We start from the raw sequence: 17,752 nt of genomic DNA, 5'->3' as shown, positions 1-17,752 counted from the left end.
GTGCTATACACGGATACTGGGTGAGAGGAAGTAAGGCGGGCTTGATTCTCTTACTTCCACCCGCATTGGCATTTCTTGTCAGTAGTGGCTTGTCAAAGGGAGTGCTCGTCAGCCAGGAAAGGTTAACATCGAACCAACACCGAACCAATTGTTTTAGGTCATCCTGGGGGCATATACATGAAGGGTTGGGCAAGGCGGGTACCACGGATACTGGGCCCCCCTCCGAGTGGCAGATTCAGCAGGTGGGGTGATGGGAATCCCAAGGTATTTAAGGGGACAGCCGGCCGTAAGCCACCTGGGAGGCGTGGTGTAATTGTGCAGGCTCTGGAACAGATTCTGTAGAAGCAGCGGCCCGGCAGGGGGAGGGGCGTCCCCCTTCTCACCACTGTGCTCTGACAGCTGGGAGGCAAGGATTTGACTTGCCAGGGTGGGAGGGTCCTGCTGCCAGAATTGAATCCCCCCTGGTGTAAATTATGCATCCATCCCTGAACAGAGGGGCTTTGTTTTATCAGTCTGAAATCCACAGGGAGTTTAGAAAGGATGGGGGCACCTGTCCAGAACGGGCATGCCGGTCTCCGGTCCAGTATGGGCTTGGACTTGTTTTGGCTGGACCTGGGAGAGGCCCGGTAACCAGCAGGATGTAGGTAAAGATGCCTACCTTGGTGGGGGGCCCTGGTTGTGACGGTGGCCGCCCCCAGACCTTTGGAAGAGTTACAGGGCGATACGAAGCCTGCAAGGTACAGAAGGGTACTACATGCAGCAGCACAACAAGGGAGCTAAGCCAACGATACCCAGGGATGTCTTAGCGTGTCCCTGGAAGTACGATGGCGCCCCGTTAGTCCTACAGGCGGATGTGCGCCTGACCAACCGGGAGCGGCCTGGAATGCCCCCCCTTCTGGGAGGCGTGAGTAAGTGCGTGGACTGGCGGTCCACTGATGGGAGGGGTGGCCCCACCCAAAATTGGTAACCACCGATTTGTGAGGGCCACGGTGTAATTTTGCTCATCAGGAAGGCAGGCGGCAGAGGGGCTGCCTGCCCTTGGATCGCCCGTAAGATAACCCACCCTGTTGGCATACATGTTATGCAAATAAACCTGCAGCAATACTCTCCACTTACAGGGTGTCTTGTGGTTTATTTATGTATGTTGCTGTGTGAGAACTGAGGAGTGTTGCCGATATTGGCATTAGAGGAAGTAACCAGGGCCACAGGGTGTCTGGGGTCCAGAGCGAGGGTCTCACCCGCCAGTGTTCACTGCAGCCCATATTTGCACCGATGCTGTCCTCGTGGTAAACAAGCGATTCCAGGAGCCCGAAGGCAAAGGAAACAGGAGCCGAGATCCAGCAGTGATCCAGTCGAGATGCCTGCCATAGTGTCACGCATGCGGCGTGTGAATGTCACGCATGAGCACGCTAAACACACGGAGGAACGTCTCACATGTGCAGGGTTAGACCTGGATATGGAGACGCTTTCTTCTCTCCACCCGCACAGAACGGCCTCTGGGAGGAAGGAGACATCCTGCAAAACCGGAAGAGGTGAAACTGCGTCATCCACAGGAAATGCAGGAAGCGGCTGAGAGATTAGCAGAGAATCATGACTCTGCATGGGAGCAGGAGTAAACAAGCATAGGCAAAGGAAGCGGGCCTGCACTTAAGGTGATAAAGCACACCGTGATAACACACGGGAGGGAGCCAGCTGCTGCGCACAGAGACCTACAGCTATAAAGAAGTCCCTCATATAGGTGGAAGGATACATCAGCACCCTTAGGCGGGAGTTGAAACCGCCGACAGGGCTGAGCTAAGTGGGAAATAAAGAAGTAACAATCGGGAGAATGTATTTGACATAAAATTCAGGCAGGACAACCAAAATAAGGCATTTGTTCATAAAAAAATCAGGAGTCTCCCGCCTGAAGCGGGTCTGTCGGCATGTATGAATGATTGACAAAGCCTCTAGCCAATGGGTGAACTTGGCTGGTCGAAGGAAGCCAATCGTTTTGAATGGCTGACCTAAAGCACAATATATATATATAAGTTGATTTTATTTATTTTATTTATTTTGAAAGTTTTATATAGCGCGAACAAGATCTTTGCAGATATCAGAGCGCTTCACAGACGATGGGTACAACATGTGAGTAAATAACAATTGGGGTGGGGAGGGTAAATGTAGGAGCGTAGCCAGATAGATACATCAATGGTGATACAAATAAAAATAGGTGGCAGCGTAAACAATCAGGTAATGCTGAAAGTGCTATAGGTTGCTCTACCAATAGGTAGAGCTCTACCAGCAGTGCTGTCAAATAGGAGACCTCTGAAGACACATTGGCGAAACCAGTACCTTTGATTTTGTGTTGTGCAAAATACACAGAAAGGGGCATTTACTGAGTAGCAGTGCAAGCTTCCCTCGAACTCACAATAAATACAGCAAAGTCAACACAAACTACAGCAGTGCAAGCTTCCCTCGCACTCACAACCAAGACGGCAGAGACAACTAAAACTACAGCAGTGCAAGCTTCCCTCGCACTCACAATAAATACAGCAAAGTCAACACAAACTACAGCAGTGCAAGCTTCCCTCAAACTCACAATAAATACAGCAAAGTCAACACAAACTACAGCAGTGCAAGCTTCCCTCACACTCACAATAAATACAGCAAAGTCAACAGAAACTACAGCAGTGCAAGCTTCCTCGCTCTCATAATAAATACAGCAAAGTCAACACAAACTACAGCAGTGCAAGCTTCCCTCGCACTCACAACCAAGACGGCAGAGACAACTAAAACTATAGCAGTGCAAGCTTCCCTCGCACTCACAATAAATACAGCAAAGTCAACACAAACTACAGCAGTGCAAGCTTCCTCGCTCTCATAATAAATACAGCAAAGTCAACACAAACTACAGCAGTGCAAGCTTCCCTCGCACTCACAACCAAGACGGCAGAGACAACTAAAACTATAGCAGTGCAAGCTTCCCTCAAACTCACAATAAATACAGCAAAGTCAACACAAACTACAGCAGTGCAAGCTTCCCTCGAGCTCACAATAAATACAGCAAAGTCAACACAAACTACAGCAGTGCAAATTTCCCTCAAACTTACAATAAATACAGCAAAGTCAACACAAACTACAGCAGTGCAAGCTTCCCTCGCACTCATAACCAAGACAGCAGAGACAACTAAAACTATAGCATTGCAAGCTTCCCTCGCACTCATAACCAAGACGGCAGAGACAACTAAAACTATAGCAGTGCAAGCTTCCCTCGCACTCACAACCAAGATGGCAGAGACAACACAAACTACAGCAGTGCAAGCTTCCCTCAAACTCACAATAAATACAGCAAAGTCAACACAAACTACAGCAGTGCAAGCTTCCCTCACACTCACAATAAATACAGCAAAGTTAACACAAACTACAGCAGTGCAAGCTTCCCTCGCTGTCATGTTTCACGTAATTGCTCAGTGGCGGCCGTCACAGAGCTCACACGGCCATGCCTCGAACTGTTCTTTTTCAGACATCGGAGCCAGTCGGGAGACCCAAACTACCACTCCCGGCATGCTTGGCACGGGAGAGACGTAGCGTCAGGCGTCCTGCACGTGGTGACGTCATTCAGGAAGTAAAGGGAGTCAAAGATTTCTGAACGCTGCCGATAATTCTTCGTGTGTTTGGCGTACATCAAAGAAGTCCGATAAGGCTGTTCTGTGTTCTTCCTGCATTTGGTTCCTGTATATCTACTTCGGGATTGACGAAGAAGCAGGATTCTTTGTCTTCCCGCTTGAGGTGTAAAAAGTGCTATTCTCGGAGTTGGAACGTGACTCACTTTTTGGTTTCATTGGAGATTCAGACTCTATTCTAAAACCTGCAAAAGGGAATTATTACTTCCCTAGTTATTGACATTATTTTTGGGCATTTCCCGTGTTGGGGATTCTTTTCCAAGTACTGCGGGCTCTGAGGTTAAGAGTCAAAAGACGATGTATGATACATCCATCGCATAGAACAAACAGATGTGGTGCATAGCGTTATTGCCATGAACATTGGTTGTTGTACTCTGCCCTGAGTATTGAGACATAGACCTTTACAGGCTGCACCCTGTGTGTTCATTCTGGAGAAATCATAAGCTAATGATTATCATCAGCTGTATCACGGTTAAGAATTATTAACTGTCGAAGCTACACCTCCTATTCAAGTGGTATCCCTGTTTATGTTTTATAGGAGAGAAAGAACGGAAGAACTGTCAGTGGGTTTGGTTAAGCAATATAACAAGGTTCCCAGGTGTGTTTGCTATGATGATTAGAATCCTATTCTCAGAGCTCAGAATGTCTTACCAATGTTAAAGCACACAATTCTTGTTTTCTCCTTTTTTTCCAGTTATCCAAATTCCTTGTTCCATTCCTAGAACTCTCCTAGATAAAGCCCATCGTATTTTTCTTTACAGGTGGGCAGAGAGTAGGGTAGCTAAATTATAGGTGACAGGAATGTGAATCAGTTACGTATTCACAAAACAACATTGTGTTTGAATATCTGTTACTTGTCGTTACAGATCTCCCTCCCCGCTGTTCCCTTCCTTTCCTTCCCGGCTTTCTATCTTTCTGTTTTCATATTTCTCCCTCGTGTGACTATCCCAATAGTCTGTGTATACTACTTCAGACTTTGGGGCCGTCATGAGATGGAGCCCATAACATCATCGGTGTAATCCCGAAGAGTCCTGGATCGGAGCCTGACACTCGCATTCACAACCAAGACGGCAGAGACAACTAAAACTATAGCAGTGGAAGCTTCCCTCGAACTCACAATAAATACAGCAAAGTCAACACAAACTGCAGCAGTGCAAGCTTCCCTCGCACTCATAACAAAGACGGCAGAGACAACTAAAACTAAAGAAGTGCAAGCTTCCCTCACACTCACAACCAAGATGGCAGAGACAACTAAAACTACAGCAGTGCAAGCTTCCCTCACACTCACAACCAAGATGGCAGAGACAACTAAAACTACAGCAGTGCAAGCTTCCCTCACACTCACAACCAAGATGGTAGAGACAACTAAAACTATAGCAGTGCAAGCTTCCCTCACACTCACAACCAAGATGGCAGAGACAACACAAACTACAGCACTGCAAGCTTCCCTCGAACTCACAACCAAGACGGCAGAGACAACTATAACTATAGCAGTGCAAGCTTCCCTCGCACTCACAACCAAGATGGCAGAGACAACACAAACTACAGCAGTGAAAGCTTCCCTCGAACTCACAATAAATACAGCAAAGTCAACACAAACTACAGCAGTGCAAGCTTCCCTCGCACTCACAACCAAGACGGCAGAGACAACTAAAACTATAGCAGTGGAAGCTTCACTGGAACTGACAATAAATACAGCAAAGTCAACACAAACTACAGCAGTGCAAGCTTCCATCGAACTCACAATAAATACAGCAAAGTCAACACAAACTACAGCAGTACAAGCTTCCCTCGCACTCACAACCAAGACGGCAGAGACAACTAAAACTATAGCAGTGCAAGCTTCCCTCGAACTCACAATAAATACAGCAAAGTCAACACAAACTACAGCAGTGCAAGCTTCCCTCACACTCATAACCAAGACGGTAGAGACAACTAAAACTACAGCAGTGCAAGCTTCCCTCGCACTCACAATGAATACAGCAAAGTCAACACAAACTACAGCAGTGAAAGCTTCCCTCGAAATCACAATAAATACAGCAAAGTCAACACAAACTACAGCAGTGCAAGCTTCCCTCGCACTCACAATAAATACAGCAAAGTCAACACAAACTACAGCAGTGCAAGCTTCCCTCGCACTCACAATAAATACAGCAAAGTCAACACAAACTACAGCAGTGCAAGCTTCCCTCGCACTCACAATAAATACAGCAAAGTCAACACAAACTACAGCAGTGCAAGCTTCCCTCGCACTCATAACCAAGACAGCAGAGACAACTAAAACTATAGCAGTGCAAGCTTCCCTCGAACTCACAATAAATACAGCAAAGTCAACACAAACTACAGCAGTGCAAGCTTCCCTCGCACTCACAATAAATACAGCAAAGTCAACACAAACTACAGCAGTGCAAGCTTCCCTCGCACTCACAATAAATACAGCAAAGTCAACACAAACTACAGCAGTGCAAGCTTCCCTCGCACTCATAACCAAGACGGCAGAGACAACTAAAACTATAGCAGTGCAAGCTTCCTTCGAACTCACAATAAATACAGCAAAGTCAACACAAACTACAGCAGTGCAAGCTTCCCTCTTGCTCACTATCAGTAACCACTGTGAACTTGTGACCCTGGATAATCACCACTGCTGGATGAGTGATCTTGGATAAACGCCACTGCTGGATGAGTGACCTTGGATACACGCCACTGCTGGCTGAGTGACCTTGGATAAACGCCACTGCTGGCTGAGTGACTTTCGATAAACGCCCCATTCCACGTACGACGAAGACTCACCTCTTTAAAGAACTCTACATTACAGTGCATTAACCTTCCACAACCCTGCTTACTCTTATTTTACTCACCACCTTCAAGCTTGCCTTTGCACTTGTGCAGCACTCTGCTGCCTTTAGGCTAGGCTCACGCTACAGAAATAACATATAAATACATAAATGCATACATGAATACATACTTACATACATACCGACATTCATGCGTGCATACATACATGCATACCAACAGTGCCAACAGCAGCCCCGTCCGATACTCTGTTGCAGTGTTGGGATCAGTCAAGAGATGCATCTGCTTTGGGGTTTAGCTTCCAACCCCCACGATGTGTAAGTGAGACGGACTGGAGACAGTGTCCGGTATGACATGGAGTGAGTTGTTTCTCCTCAAGTCTCCTCTGCTCGTCTCTCCTTCCTCTTCTCCCCACGTTGACTCTTTACTCCAAACCTTTTGTCTTCCTCAATTATCACATCATATCATATCATAAAATATCATATTAAATCGTATCATATCATATTATATATCATACTACACCATACCATACCATATCATATCGTATTCCATCATATCATATTGTGTTGTATCGTATTGTATCATATTGTATCATACCGTACCATGCATACCATACCATACCATACCATATCATATATTGTATCATATCATATCATATCACCTATCATATCGTATTATATAGTATTTCATATCATATTGTATTTTATTCTTTCATATCATTATACCTATCATATCGTATATCATATATCACATAATACCAAATCACCTATCATGTCATATTGTATTGTATAGTATCGTATCATATCATGTCTTATCGTATTCTATTGTATCATATCATATCGTATATCATATCATATCTTATCACCACCATATCATATTGTATTGTATCATCTATATCTATGTACTGTTTCTTGTTGAGCGCTTATATCACCCTCGGGTTCTCATAGCGCTTTGCCGAGACTCAGGAACAGACAGAAAAGATGACTGGGAAAGAGGTGAATTTAAATTTGCCAGGTCTTAAGGGACTTACAAAACTTGTTATGATCTATCTCGGTTCGCAGGTGCAATGGCAGGAGTTCCAGAGAGTGGGAGCTAGTTTCGAGAATGATCAGCTGCCATACTTAGCTGTTCGAACCTTCGGGATTGTTAATAGATGTTTATCAGCAGAGCGAAGAGTCCTCGGCGGCTGACACTTTTTCAGTTTATTTGCCAAGTACTGAGGACCCTGTCCATTTAGGGTTTTATGAACAAGACAGCAAATTCTGAAGTCTATCCGCATTTTGATTGGCAGCCAATGGAGTGTCCTCAGGCTAGGTGCAGAAGAGAGAGGGCGGGAAGGTTCAAAACCAATCTAGCTGCTGTATTCTGTAGAACCTGGAGCTTTTGTAGGAGCTCTGCATTTATGGATGCCAATAGAGCGTTCCCATAATCCAGGCGACTGACAATTAGACCCTGAATCAGTGGCAGACGGGAAGGCAGTGGGACCCATTTAAAGATTTTACGAAGGGCGTCCATTAGCCCGTAACAAGTACGTGTTACTACATTGACATGGGTGCACATCGAGAGTTGATTGTCAATCATTACGCTGAGATTACAGGCTGTTTCTTTCGGAAGTAGACTGGTACCTAAGGTAGAAGGCCATCGATCATTTGTCCACAGCGTCTGTACATTACCAAAGAAAACAACTTCCGTTTTATTTGTGTTGAGCTGGAGGTTGTTAGTTAACATCCAGTTGTTTATATCCAGCATGCATTGCCCAAATCTGTATTTAGTATTAACAACATCAGGTCCCAGAGTAATTAGCAGCTGCGTATCATCTGCGTACGACAATGTGTCGAGTGTAGGCTCAAGATGGATCCCTGGGGGACGACCCTGTTTATGGGTTGACTCTTAAAAGTGAAGGCCCCAATTTGGACTCGGGAAGTTCGGTCACTCAGATAACACCTGAACCAGGCCAGTGCGGGGCCTCCAACACCCGCCTCTCTCAGGCGCTCAAAAAGGATGGAATGGGAGATGGTGTCGAAGGCGACCGACAGATCTAAAAGGACTAAAACGGCCGATCTTCAATTGTACAGAGAGAGTCGTACGCGATCCACCGCTTCTAGAAGGGCTGCTTCAGGGCTATGAAAAGCTTGAAACCCCGACTGAGAGGTAACTAGCACTTTGTTTTTTCCAGATGTTTAATTAATTGACCATTTATCAGTGACTCCTGGATTTTACCAAACAAGGGGAGAAGGGAGATTGGTCGATAGTTGTTTGGCTGTTCAGGGTCTGAGGTGGGTTTCTTTAGAATGGGTCTAACTACGGCCTCCTTCCCCCTTGTAGGTACCGAAGAGTGTAGTAGTGAAAGGTTAAAGAGCCGAGTTAGACTGGGAATGATAGCTGGACTGATTTTTGATCAAACCTGGGAGGACGCTGTATCGGTGGGAGAGCCTGATTTGACCCTTTTAAGTGCCAGGGTGGCTTCTTCCAGAGAGAATTCATTACGGGTAGAGGCCGCCAAGGGACAGTTGTCTTCCAATCCCTGAGTTGAACATTGCTGTGAGGAAACTGGCTATAGATACTGTCAATGTTATCTACAAAAAAAAGTAGATAAAGATTCCACCCACTCCTGTGAGGCTGCATGGAAACTGGATTTGTAAATTCATAACAAATCTTAAATAATTCTTTCTGGGAATTGGAAGCTTTATTTATTCTTTCCCTCAAGTAAAAATTGTTTGCCGACGCAATATGAGAAAAATAACGCCTATGTAAAAGTTTATAATCACTACGATCAGTGAGGCTTTTTGAATGTCTCCATTTACGTTCAGCCTTTCTGGCCGCTAATTTGTCCGTTTTTAAATCAGGTGAAAACCAGGATGAGGATTTGTGAAAACGTTTTACTTTTTTCTTTGGGGCAATTTTATCAGGGGCCTGACAGATAGCAGCGTCTCACAGATTGGCGGCATCATTGGGATGGTTGGTATTAGACATCGGAGGGGTGATAGTGTGAGGAAAAAGATTCCAGGTCGATTTGATTCCAGGGTCTTCGCCATATTGGTTCTGAGGCAGAATCTGGCAGGAAGATGTCATCGGTGTATTAAATCTCAACAGGTAGTGGTCAGACCACAATACAGACAGAGGTGGGTCAACCATTACGTTAGGGGAATTTGTAAATAAAAGCTCTAGAGTGTGGCCAGCTGTATGGGTGGGACCATTCACAGCGTGTTTGAGCCCCAGGGTAGATGAGATCGATTGAAGGTGGATCCTTAAAAAGGTCATGGTGATAGTTAACATTACCCAACAAAAGAAAATGATCAGTACTTAACACTTGGGGAGCGATTATCTCCATACGGTGACTGGAAAAGTGGAATTTGTTGCCTGGAGGGCGGTAAAGTATGGCCCTCTTCCGGGATCCCTTGGATAGGGTATTCATTAAAAAAAATACACATTTCTACCCAATCTACGCTGAGAGAATCAATGATAGAGAATTGGATATTAGCTCTACATGCAAGAGCGAATCCTCCTCCCCTCTTGTCCTTTCGATCCACTCTACTCAACTGGTAGTCCTGGGGGAGGCTCGAGAGATGTCCGTGGTAGAGGACTCTTGAAGCCGGGTCTCCGTTACAAAGAAGGTGTCTGCTCCTCAGAGTCGAGCAGAGTCCAGATTTCTAAGGCATGTTTGGGGAGGGATCGAGAGTTACAGTTTAACCCGTTATATGTTTAGAACTAAACTGGGGGTCATTAGTATCTGGCCTGATATGACCCGTTAGGGTGAGGGGTAGGCTAACGTGACTCCCGCTGGCATCCGGTGGGTGGGGGAGGTTCATATTTTGTTCAAAGGGGATAAGATTGTTCAGAGAATGAAGCTGCTTACTTGTATATCGTATGATGGCCATCGATATGGGGATCACCAAATATATGGAGATGAAAAGAATAAACTGTGAATGGTAACGGGCAGCGTGGCAGGCGGCGGCCAGGCGCGGACGTGCACAGACGGGCTTGCCTTTGGTGCGCCTTCTGCGTGTGTCCGCTGCGCGTCCAGACCGCACACCTGCTTATGAGCCGGTGGGAGTGGGTGGGATAGATCAACAGCAACTAGACTGCTGACCTCAGAAAGTGGCAGGAAGAATGACTGGTGGCACACGCTGCGGCGGACCAGGGACTGTACAGTGCAATAGGTAATAGCACAGATTCACAAAGTAGTGGCTATAAGTTAAAAGTGAAATAGGCTAAAAATAAATGTCAAATAAACCCAAAGAAATGTATTTACAATTTTTAAAAGCAATGCGCTGAGGAGAGGCGTCTAGCCTTCCCAGTGTGTCTAAGTACCGTACCGTTCCATACCATACCATACCATACCATACCAGACCATACCATACCATACCATACCATACCATACCATATCATTTCATATCATATTGTATCGTATCACCTATCATATCATATTGTATTATGACATATTGTATTGTATCATACTGTATCGTATCGTATCATACTCTACCATACCATACCATACCATATCATACCAAACCATCCCATATCATATCATATCATATCATATATCGTATCATATCGTACCATATCACCTATCATATCATATTGTATTGTGTAGTACGATATAATTTCATATCATATCGTATTGTATTCTATCATATCATATCACCTATCATATCGTATACCTTATCATATCATATATCTCATCATTCCATATAAAATCGTATCGTATTATAGAATATCATGCATCATATCACATTGTATTGTGTAGTATTGTATCATACCACATAATATCCTATCATATCACCTATCATACTGTATATCATATCGTATCACCTATCATATCGTATTGTATCATATCGTCTCATAATGTACGGTACTGTTCCATACCATATCATACCATATCATATTGTATCATGTTGTATTATATCATATCACCTGTCATATCATATTGTATTCTATCAAATCATATTGTATCGTATCATATCATATCCCCTATCATATCATATAATATCATAGCATATCACATCATATCATATATCATATCATATCACCTATCGTATCATATCATATCATATCACATCATATCATATTTTATCATAGCATAACATATCATATTATATCCTAACATATCACCTATCATATCATATAATATCATAGCATATCACGTCATATCATATATCATATCATATCACCTATCGTATCATATCATATCACATCATATCATATTTTATCATAGCATAACATATCATATTATATCCTAACATATCACCTATCATATCATATAATATCATAGCATATCACGTCATATCATATATCATATCATATCACCTATCGTATCATATCATATCATATCACATCATATCATATTTTATCATAGCATAACATATCATATTATATCCTAACATATCACCTATCATATCATATAATATCATAGCATATCACGTCATATCATATATCATATCATATCACCTATCGTATCATATCGTATTCTATCGTATCCTATTGTATCATATATTGTATCATATTGTATCGTATCATATCACCTTTCTTATCATATCATATTGTATTCCATCATATCATATGGCATCGTATCGTATCATATCATATCACCTATCATATCAAATATCATATCATTTCTTATCTTCTTTTCATATATCAAATTGTACCTTATCATATCATATTGGATCATATCAGATCATATATTATTGTATTCTATCATATCACATTATAGCACCTATCGTATTGTAGCGTATCATATCGTATCATAGCATATAATATCCTATTATATCATATCACATCACCTATCATATCTCATATCAAATCATATTTTATCACTTATCTTATTATATCATATCTTATTGTACCATATTATATAATTTTTAATCGCGATGTAATATGACATGAAATCTCTGCTTTGAAGCTCTTGTGTTCCCATAGAATGTCTCCTCCTCGGAAGCCCCCAGTGGCCTCCTCTCCAGTTCTGATCCCTTCTCCTCTCAGAACCTTTCCTCCCCTCTCTTCTTCTCTCCTCTGCCAGGCTCTTCTTGCCTCTCCTCTTCTTCCCTCTCCCTGGCACTCCTTGTCCCACTTTCCTTTCCTTTCCTCCCCAGGTCTTACGTCTTTCTTTTCTACTGCTCCTCTTCCTCCAGACGTCCACAGGTGTCCTCATCTTGCCTCTCCTCCTCTTCCCTCCTTGCTTTTCTCTCAGATCTCCTCTTCTGTCCAGGTCTCCCCTCTTGAGTCTTTCCTCCTCCTTTGGCCTTCTCCTCTTTGTTTCCCCCACATGGTCTTCTCTCCCCTTCCCTCTGCTCTCCCCCTTCTTGCCCTCCTCTCCTCTCTTTGCCTCCGCTCTTCTCAGAGAGCATCTCATCCTTACCTCCTCTTGGGGCCACGACAGCAGACGGGCGGTAGGTCTCTCTCTCCTTCCACCGCATGGCGGTCAGATCCCTCCTCGCTCTCTGCTGCCCAATCCATGCTGAGCTTGGTTTCCGCAGCAGGACACAGAGCAGTCCCTGGTGGGCTATGCGTGATGGGGCGTGGTTCTGGAAAGGTAGAACCCCCTGCAAACGCTGGCCCTCTCCGGCCAACTGGGCTCTTGAGCACTCCTGACTCTTCTATGACGGCCCTTGTAGGGCTGTTGCACAGGCCCCGCTGTGGACCAGTGGCAGCTCCTTGGTCCTCCGGGCTGGGCAGTGAGGTTGTTCCTTTGTCCTCCAGACTTGATAGTGAGGTTGCTCCTGGGTCCTCCAGAAGTGGGCCTGGGACCACTCCTGGGTACTCCAGATGTTGACCAAGGACCATTCTTGGGTCCTCCAGATGTGTGCCAGGGACCATTCTTGGGTCCTCTGGGTTGGGCAGTGAGGTTGTGCCTGTATCCTCCAGATGTGGGCCAGGGACTGCTCCAGTGGCCTCCAGATGTGGGCCAGGGACTCCTCCTCTGGTCTCTTGGCTGGACTGTGAAGCTGCTCTGAGGTCCTCCAGACCTGCGCCAGTCAATACCACTTGGTCCTCGATGCTGGCCGTAGAGGGCTCTGACCGCTTGCCCTGGACACTCTCAGGGCTCTGAAGGGCTAGGTCACCCTTGTCGCTGCTGGCCAAGCCCTGCCCCTGCCCTGGCTTCAGCAGCCGGTTGGAACTGGTCCTTGGTATGGTGCCTATGTGGCTGTACATGTCCCTGGAGCGTGCATAGGATGGACTCTGCGGCATAGAGTCCAGGTCATCACGAGTCTTCTCAAAGGCGCCCCCCTCTGGCAAGGCTTGGGTCTGCGGAGCGAGCTCGCTGCCGCCACTGGTGGTCCGGCGGAAGTTGAAGGCTCGAGGGAGGTTGGTCAGACTCCCGAAGCCCTTGAACTTGAACAACTCTGGAATAGAAGAGACAGGCTGGTGTTAGAGTGCTCCAAAGGACACTCATCAATGGATCCATTTAGACTGCCCTTCATCGCCTTCACGTCCCACAGAGAAAGCTGTTCCTTAAAACAGCCAGACATAATTTACTATTAGTAACTTTTCACGTGTGGGTGGAGGTCTCACCACCCCGGGTGGGACCTCCACGGGACACTATAGTGAAAAGTAGAAAAGCTATTTAAACTTAAAAATTATTTACTAAGACATGTTAATAATAAAAATCTATGTAAAATAAAGACATTTAAAAAATAAATATCAATGTAAAATAATGTTATATATTTTTAAACCTAGAACAAATGAAAAAGATGAACAGAAAAGAGCAACAGCGGGCCTTCGATGCCGCACCTCAACACCAGTTCCAATAGTAGTTTGAAACAGTCGTGCAAGCAGCCCCTACGTCAGCTGCTGAATGACGTCACTGCGCTCCAGATCACAAGGTGACTCGAATAACAATGGGGGTGCACAACATAAGAAGTCCAAAAGGCAGGAAGTATATAAAAATATCTCTTCTTTATTTAGTCAAGTTGTTTCAATTAAAAACCAGTTGCATCAAAAATCAGCCAACGCGTTTCGCTCCCACACTGAGAGCTTCCTCAGGGCAAAAAAATACTAGCTTCAATCAGTCTGTTACGCCGAGAAAAGAGTGCAACTGTTGAAAATGTAAGTGCAGTTAAAGGTAGCGAGGTAGATGATACTGGAACCTGAAGTTACCCCGAAGGTCCTGAGGGTCATATGAAACCAGTTGGTGTTCTTTTAGATGAAAACAATAGGCGAGGCAGAGATCCTGTAATCACCAATTCTACGCCTCTCAGAGTCCGACTAAGAGCTTCAAAGGGAAAAGGTTCAACGTCTAACTGATGCTGAAGACATCCGATATTTTTTCTTCTTAATTGTTCCTTTCACACGGGGACCCCCAGGCGGCTCTAATATAGGGTCCGAGGTTAGATCCAAGTGGAGGGCTTGCAATAACAAGCACAATTTATTTGCCTCCCGCTATCAATCCACGGGAGAGGGCAACTGAAGTAGAGATGTGTTATCTCGCTTTGTCCATCAATCCAGACAAATATAATACAACGCAGATTAGCGTGGCGCGTGGATCCCGTGCCAATAAATTGTGCTTGTTATTGCAAGCGGCGTAATAGACTGATTGAAGCTACTATTTTTCTGCCCTGAGGAACCTCTCAGTTTGGGAGCGAAACGCGTTGGCTAATTTTTGATGCAACTGGTTTTTAATTGAAGTAACTTGACTAAATAAAGAAGAGATATTTTCATATACTTTCTGCCTTTTGGACCTCTTAAGCTGTGCACCCCCATTGCTATTCAAATGAAAAAGATGCTGCAGCATGATTATCTTAATAGAGCATTAAAAATGTGTTGATTTAAGTACATTAAAATGTATGTAAAATTATTTATTCAAAGGATTATTTAAAAAAATGCCACCTACAGTAAAATGTTTATTTTTATTTAGGCTATATTTAAAATGACTGAAAGTTACACTATTTAAATTGCGTGCCTGTAGGAGTCCCATCTCTCTGAGTTAGAAGCTGGTCAGTTAGGTAAGTTAGGTAGGCAGTGGGGGGGCAAATTTACTCTGCCAACTACTCACATGCGCTGAGGGTCCTTATATGGCTAGCACCGGGGGTTCCTTTCGCTCTGACATACATGGAGGCCGATGCTGAGGGGGTATCCTACTGATACAGGGGAGACGTGATGGGGGTAGCCATCGCGTATACTTAGCACCCAACGTAGATGACGGGTAACTTTGCCCAAGGTTCGGGATGTCCTCTCACTGGCCGTAGAGGGTTCAGTGGGGTGGGCCGGTGATATCAATGGTAGCTTGGATGGACACCCTCCCCGACCAACCCCAAATCTAGGATGACGCTCTCTCTGCCAGAGACAGTCGCTCATCTGGGGCTCTGCGACATATGGAGGCCACTCACCCTGACGCGGAGTTCATATGCAACTCACCTACTCACAGTCCACAGAGTCAATCCGACCATGTCCTGGTATCAGGGTCTTTTGGAGGCAGGTGGGCTCAGTGGCCCATTCGTCTCCTCACCTCTCAGATCATCCCCAGTGCTCTGTAAGCTCAGCTGGGAGGCAGCGTCCACTCCCCCATGGGGTGTAGACTTGCCCCTGGGATCCTCGAGGTACGGAGGGGCGGGACACAGGAGACTACTGTGTCGGCTCTCTCGGATTCAAGGTAACTGGTCCTCCACCCTAAGCCCCACGACAGAATGGGATGTGATGAAGGCGGTGATCCGGGGGCGTTGAGTGGGGCTCGAGTGTGGGGACACTCTTGGGAGTAGCCGTGCGCTTTACAAACACCCCTATAACATAGCAGACCCTTCAGCCCGAGCTGTTGCGGGGTGAAGCTGAATTGGCACGTGTACAGCGATGCCACGGGATGGCAAATCCACGAGCCGAGGGGAACTGGTTTCACAGCCACACTTGGAGGAGGTAAGGGGAAGGCTGGGGAAATATACCCCAAAACCCTGATTGCCAGCTCCTCTACAGTGAGGGCAACACTTCTTGGCGCTTGTTAGCCTGGCTCCTCAGAAGGGAGACTTCCCACTCCCCTGTACGCCACCTCAAGACTCTTAGGGATGGAATGTCCGCACACATAGTGGCAAAGTCAATAAATGCAAGGCCCACCTAGAACTCATCTATCATCGCCCTCGTCCTCCCGCTTCGGACCACATCGCCGCTTTCCTGAACCTCATACCCCTGCCCCGACTCTACGAAGGGGCAGTGTGGACTCAAAGGCAGGAAGTATGAGTGCCACTCCGGCAGCTACCCTGCGGTAGGCGCGTGGCGGCTGACCTTGCAAAGTCACAGAGGTCTTGAGCTGAGAGTCATCGGCATACATGACCAAGGAAAAGCCATGTTTCCTTACAATGCTGGCCAGCGGGGACTTATATATAATAAAAAGGGTAGGCGACAAAGCCGATCCCTGAAGGACACCACAAGGAAGATGGAAGCTTTCAGATTGTAAAGTTTCCCAGTGGATATTCTGTTCTCTGTTCTTAGAAAAGAGGAAAGGAGGCTCAGAGCGGTGTCCTCTGTACCCACATCTGGCAGCCGCTGCGCCAACACCGTCTCCATCTACGATCTTCCGTATCCCTTCACCAGCTGGATTCAGGTTGCGCCATCGATGGCGGGGACTAGAGCCGCGCTGTGTCGGATCAAGCTGGTTGTTCTCTTCAAAGTATTGTATCAGTTCCTTGTTTGTAGCTTTTTCTAGGGTTTTTGCGGGCATTGGTAACCTAGAAATTGGCCAATAGTTTTTAGTCTCTGTAGGATCACGGGCAGGTTTTTTAAGGGTTGGCCTAATTCAGGCTGGTTTCCAAGCGCTAGGATATTGTCCGGCTGCTAGAGCCGGATTCAGGAGGGGGGTAAGATGTAAACTCATTGACGTGGATACGAGATGAGAAATGGCGGGGGGGGCATGGGTCATTCGGGGGCCGGCTTTTGTTGATAAAATGAGTTTCTGGCGCTGCTGCGGGGTGAAGGCCCTAAAACATAGAAGCCTGCAATGTCCTGCCCTGGCTTTCCTCGTGGAAGTCTTGCTGCCCGGACCGGCAGAGGCAGCGTTTAAAAGGTTGTTATATATCAGTTGTACTTTACTCTGGAAAACATTGGCCACGTTATTGCAAAAAGATTGATCTGGTCTGAACTGGGCATCATGCTGGGACTGAGCTCGTGTGTGAAAGGTTTTAGATAGTTCCTTAGAGGAACTTGAGGCCTGTGCAATATTAGCCGTAAAGTACGCCGCTTGGCCTCAGGGACGGCCATCTTGTATTTTTCTAAATTCACTTTGTCCTCCAAGTCCGTTTGCTTCTTCTAAAGCTCATGTTCATGTATGTATGTATGTATAGGCATTTATATAGCGCACTACTTACCCGTAGGGTCCC

At 45.6% G+C, this 17,752-nt stretch overlaps 1 protein-coding gene across 1 annotated transcript in view; it reads right to left on the bottom strand.

Moving 5' to 3' along the window:
* Window positions 1-17,752, bottom strand: part of SH2D3C (SH2 domain containing 3C) — a 289,572-nt gene that overhangs the window by 203,870 nt on the left and 67,950 nt on the right. Inside the window, exon 2 of the mRNA XM_086948617.1 lies at window positions 12,811-13,795. Within this exon, the coding sequence (XP_086804743.1) occupies window positions 12,811-13,795 (985 nt within the window). The remainder of the gene's footprint in view (window positions 1-12,810; window positions 13,796-17,752) is intronic.

The sequence above is a fragment of the Lissotriton vulgaris genome, unplaced genomic scaffold (assembly GCF_964263255.1).
Source record: "Lissotriton vulgaris unplaced genomic scaffold, aLisVul1.2 SCAFFOLD_2110, whole genome shotgun sequence".
Taxonomy (NCBI): domain Eukaryota; kingdom Metazoa; phylum Chordata; class Amphibia; order Caudata; family Salamandridae; genus Lissotriton; species Lissotriton vulgaris.
The sequence above is the reverse complement of the archived record's forward strand: the minus strand, read 5'-3'. Positions and strand labels throughout refer to the sequence as shown.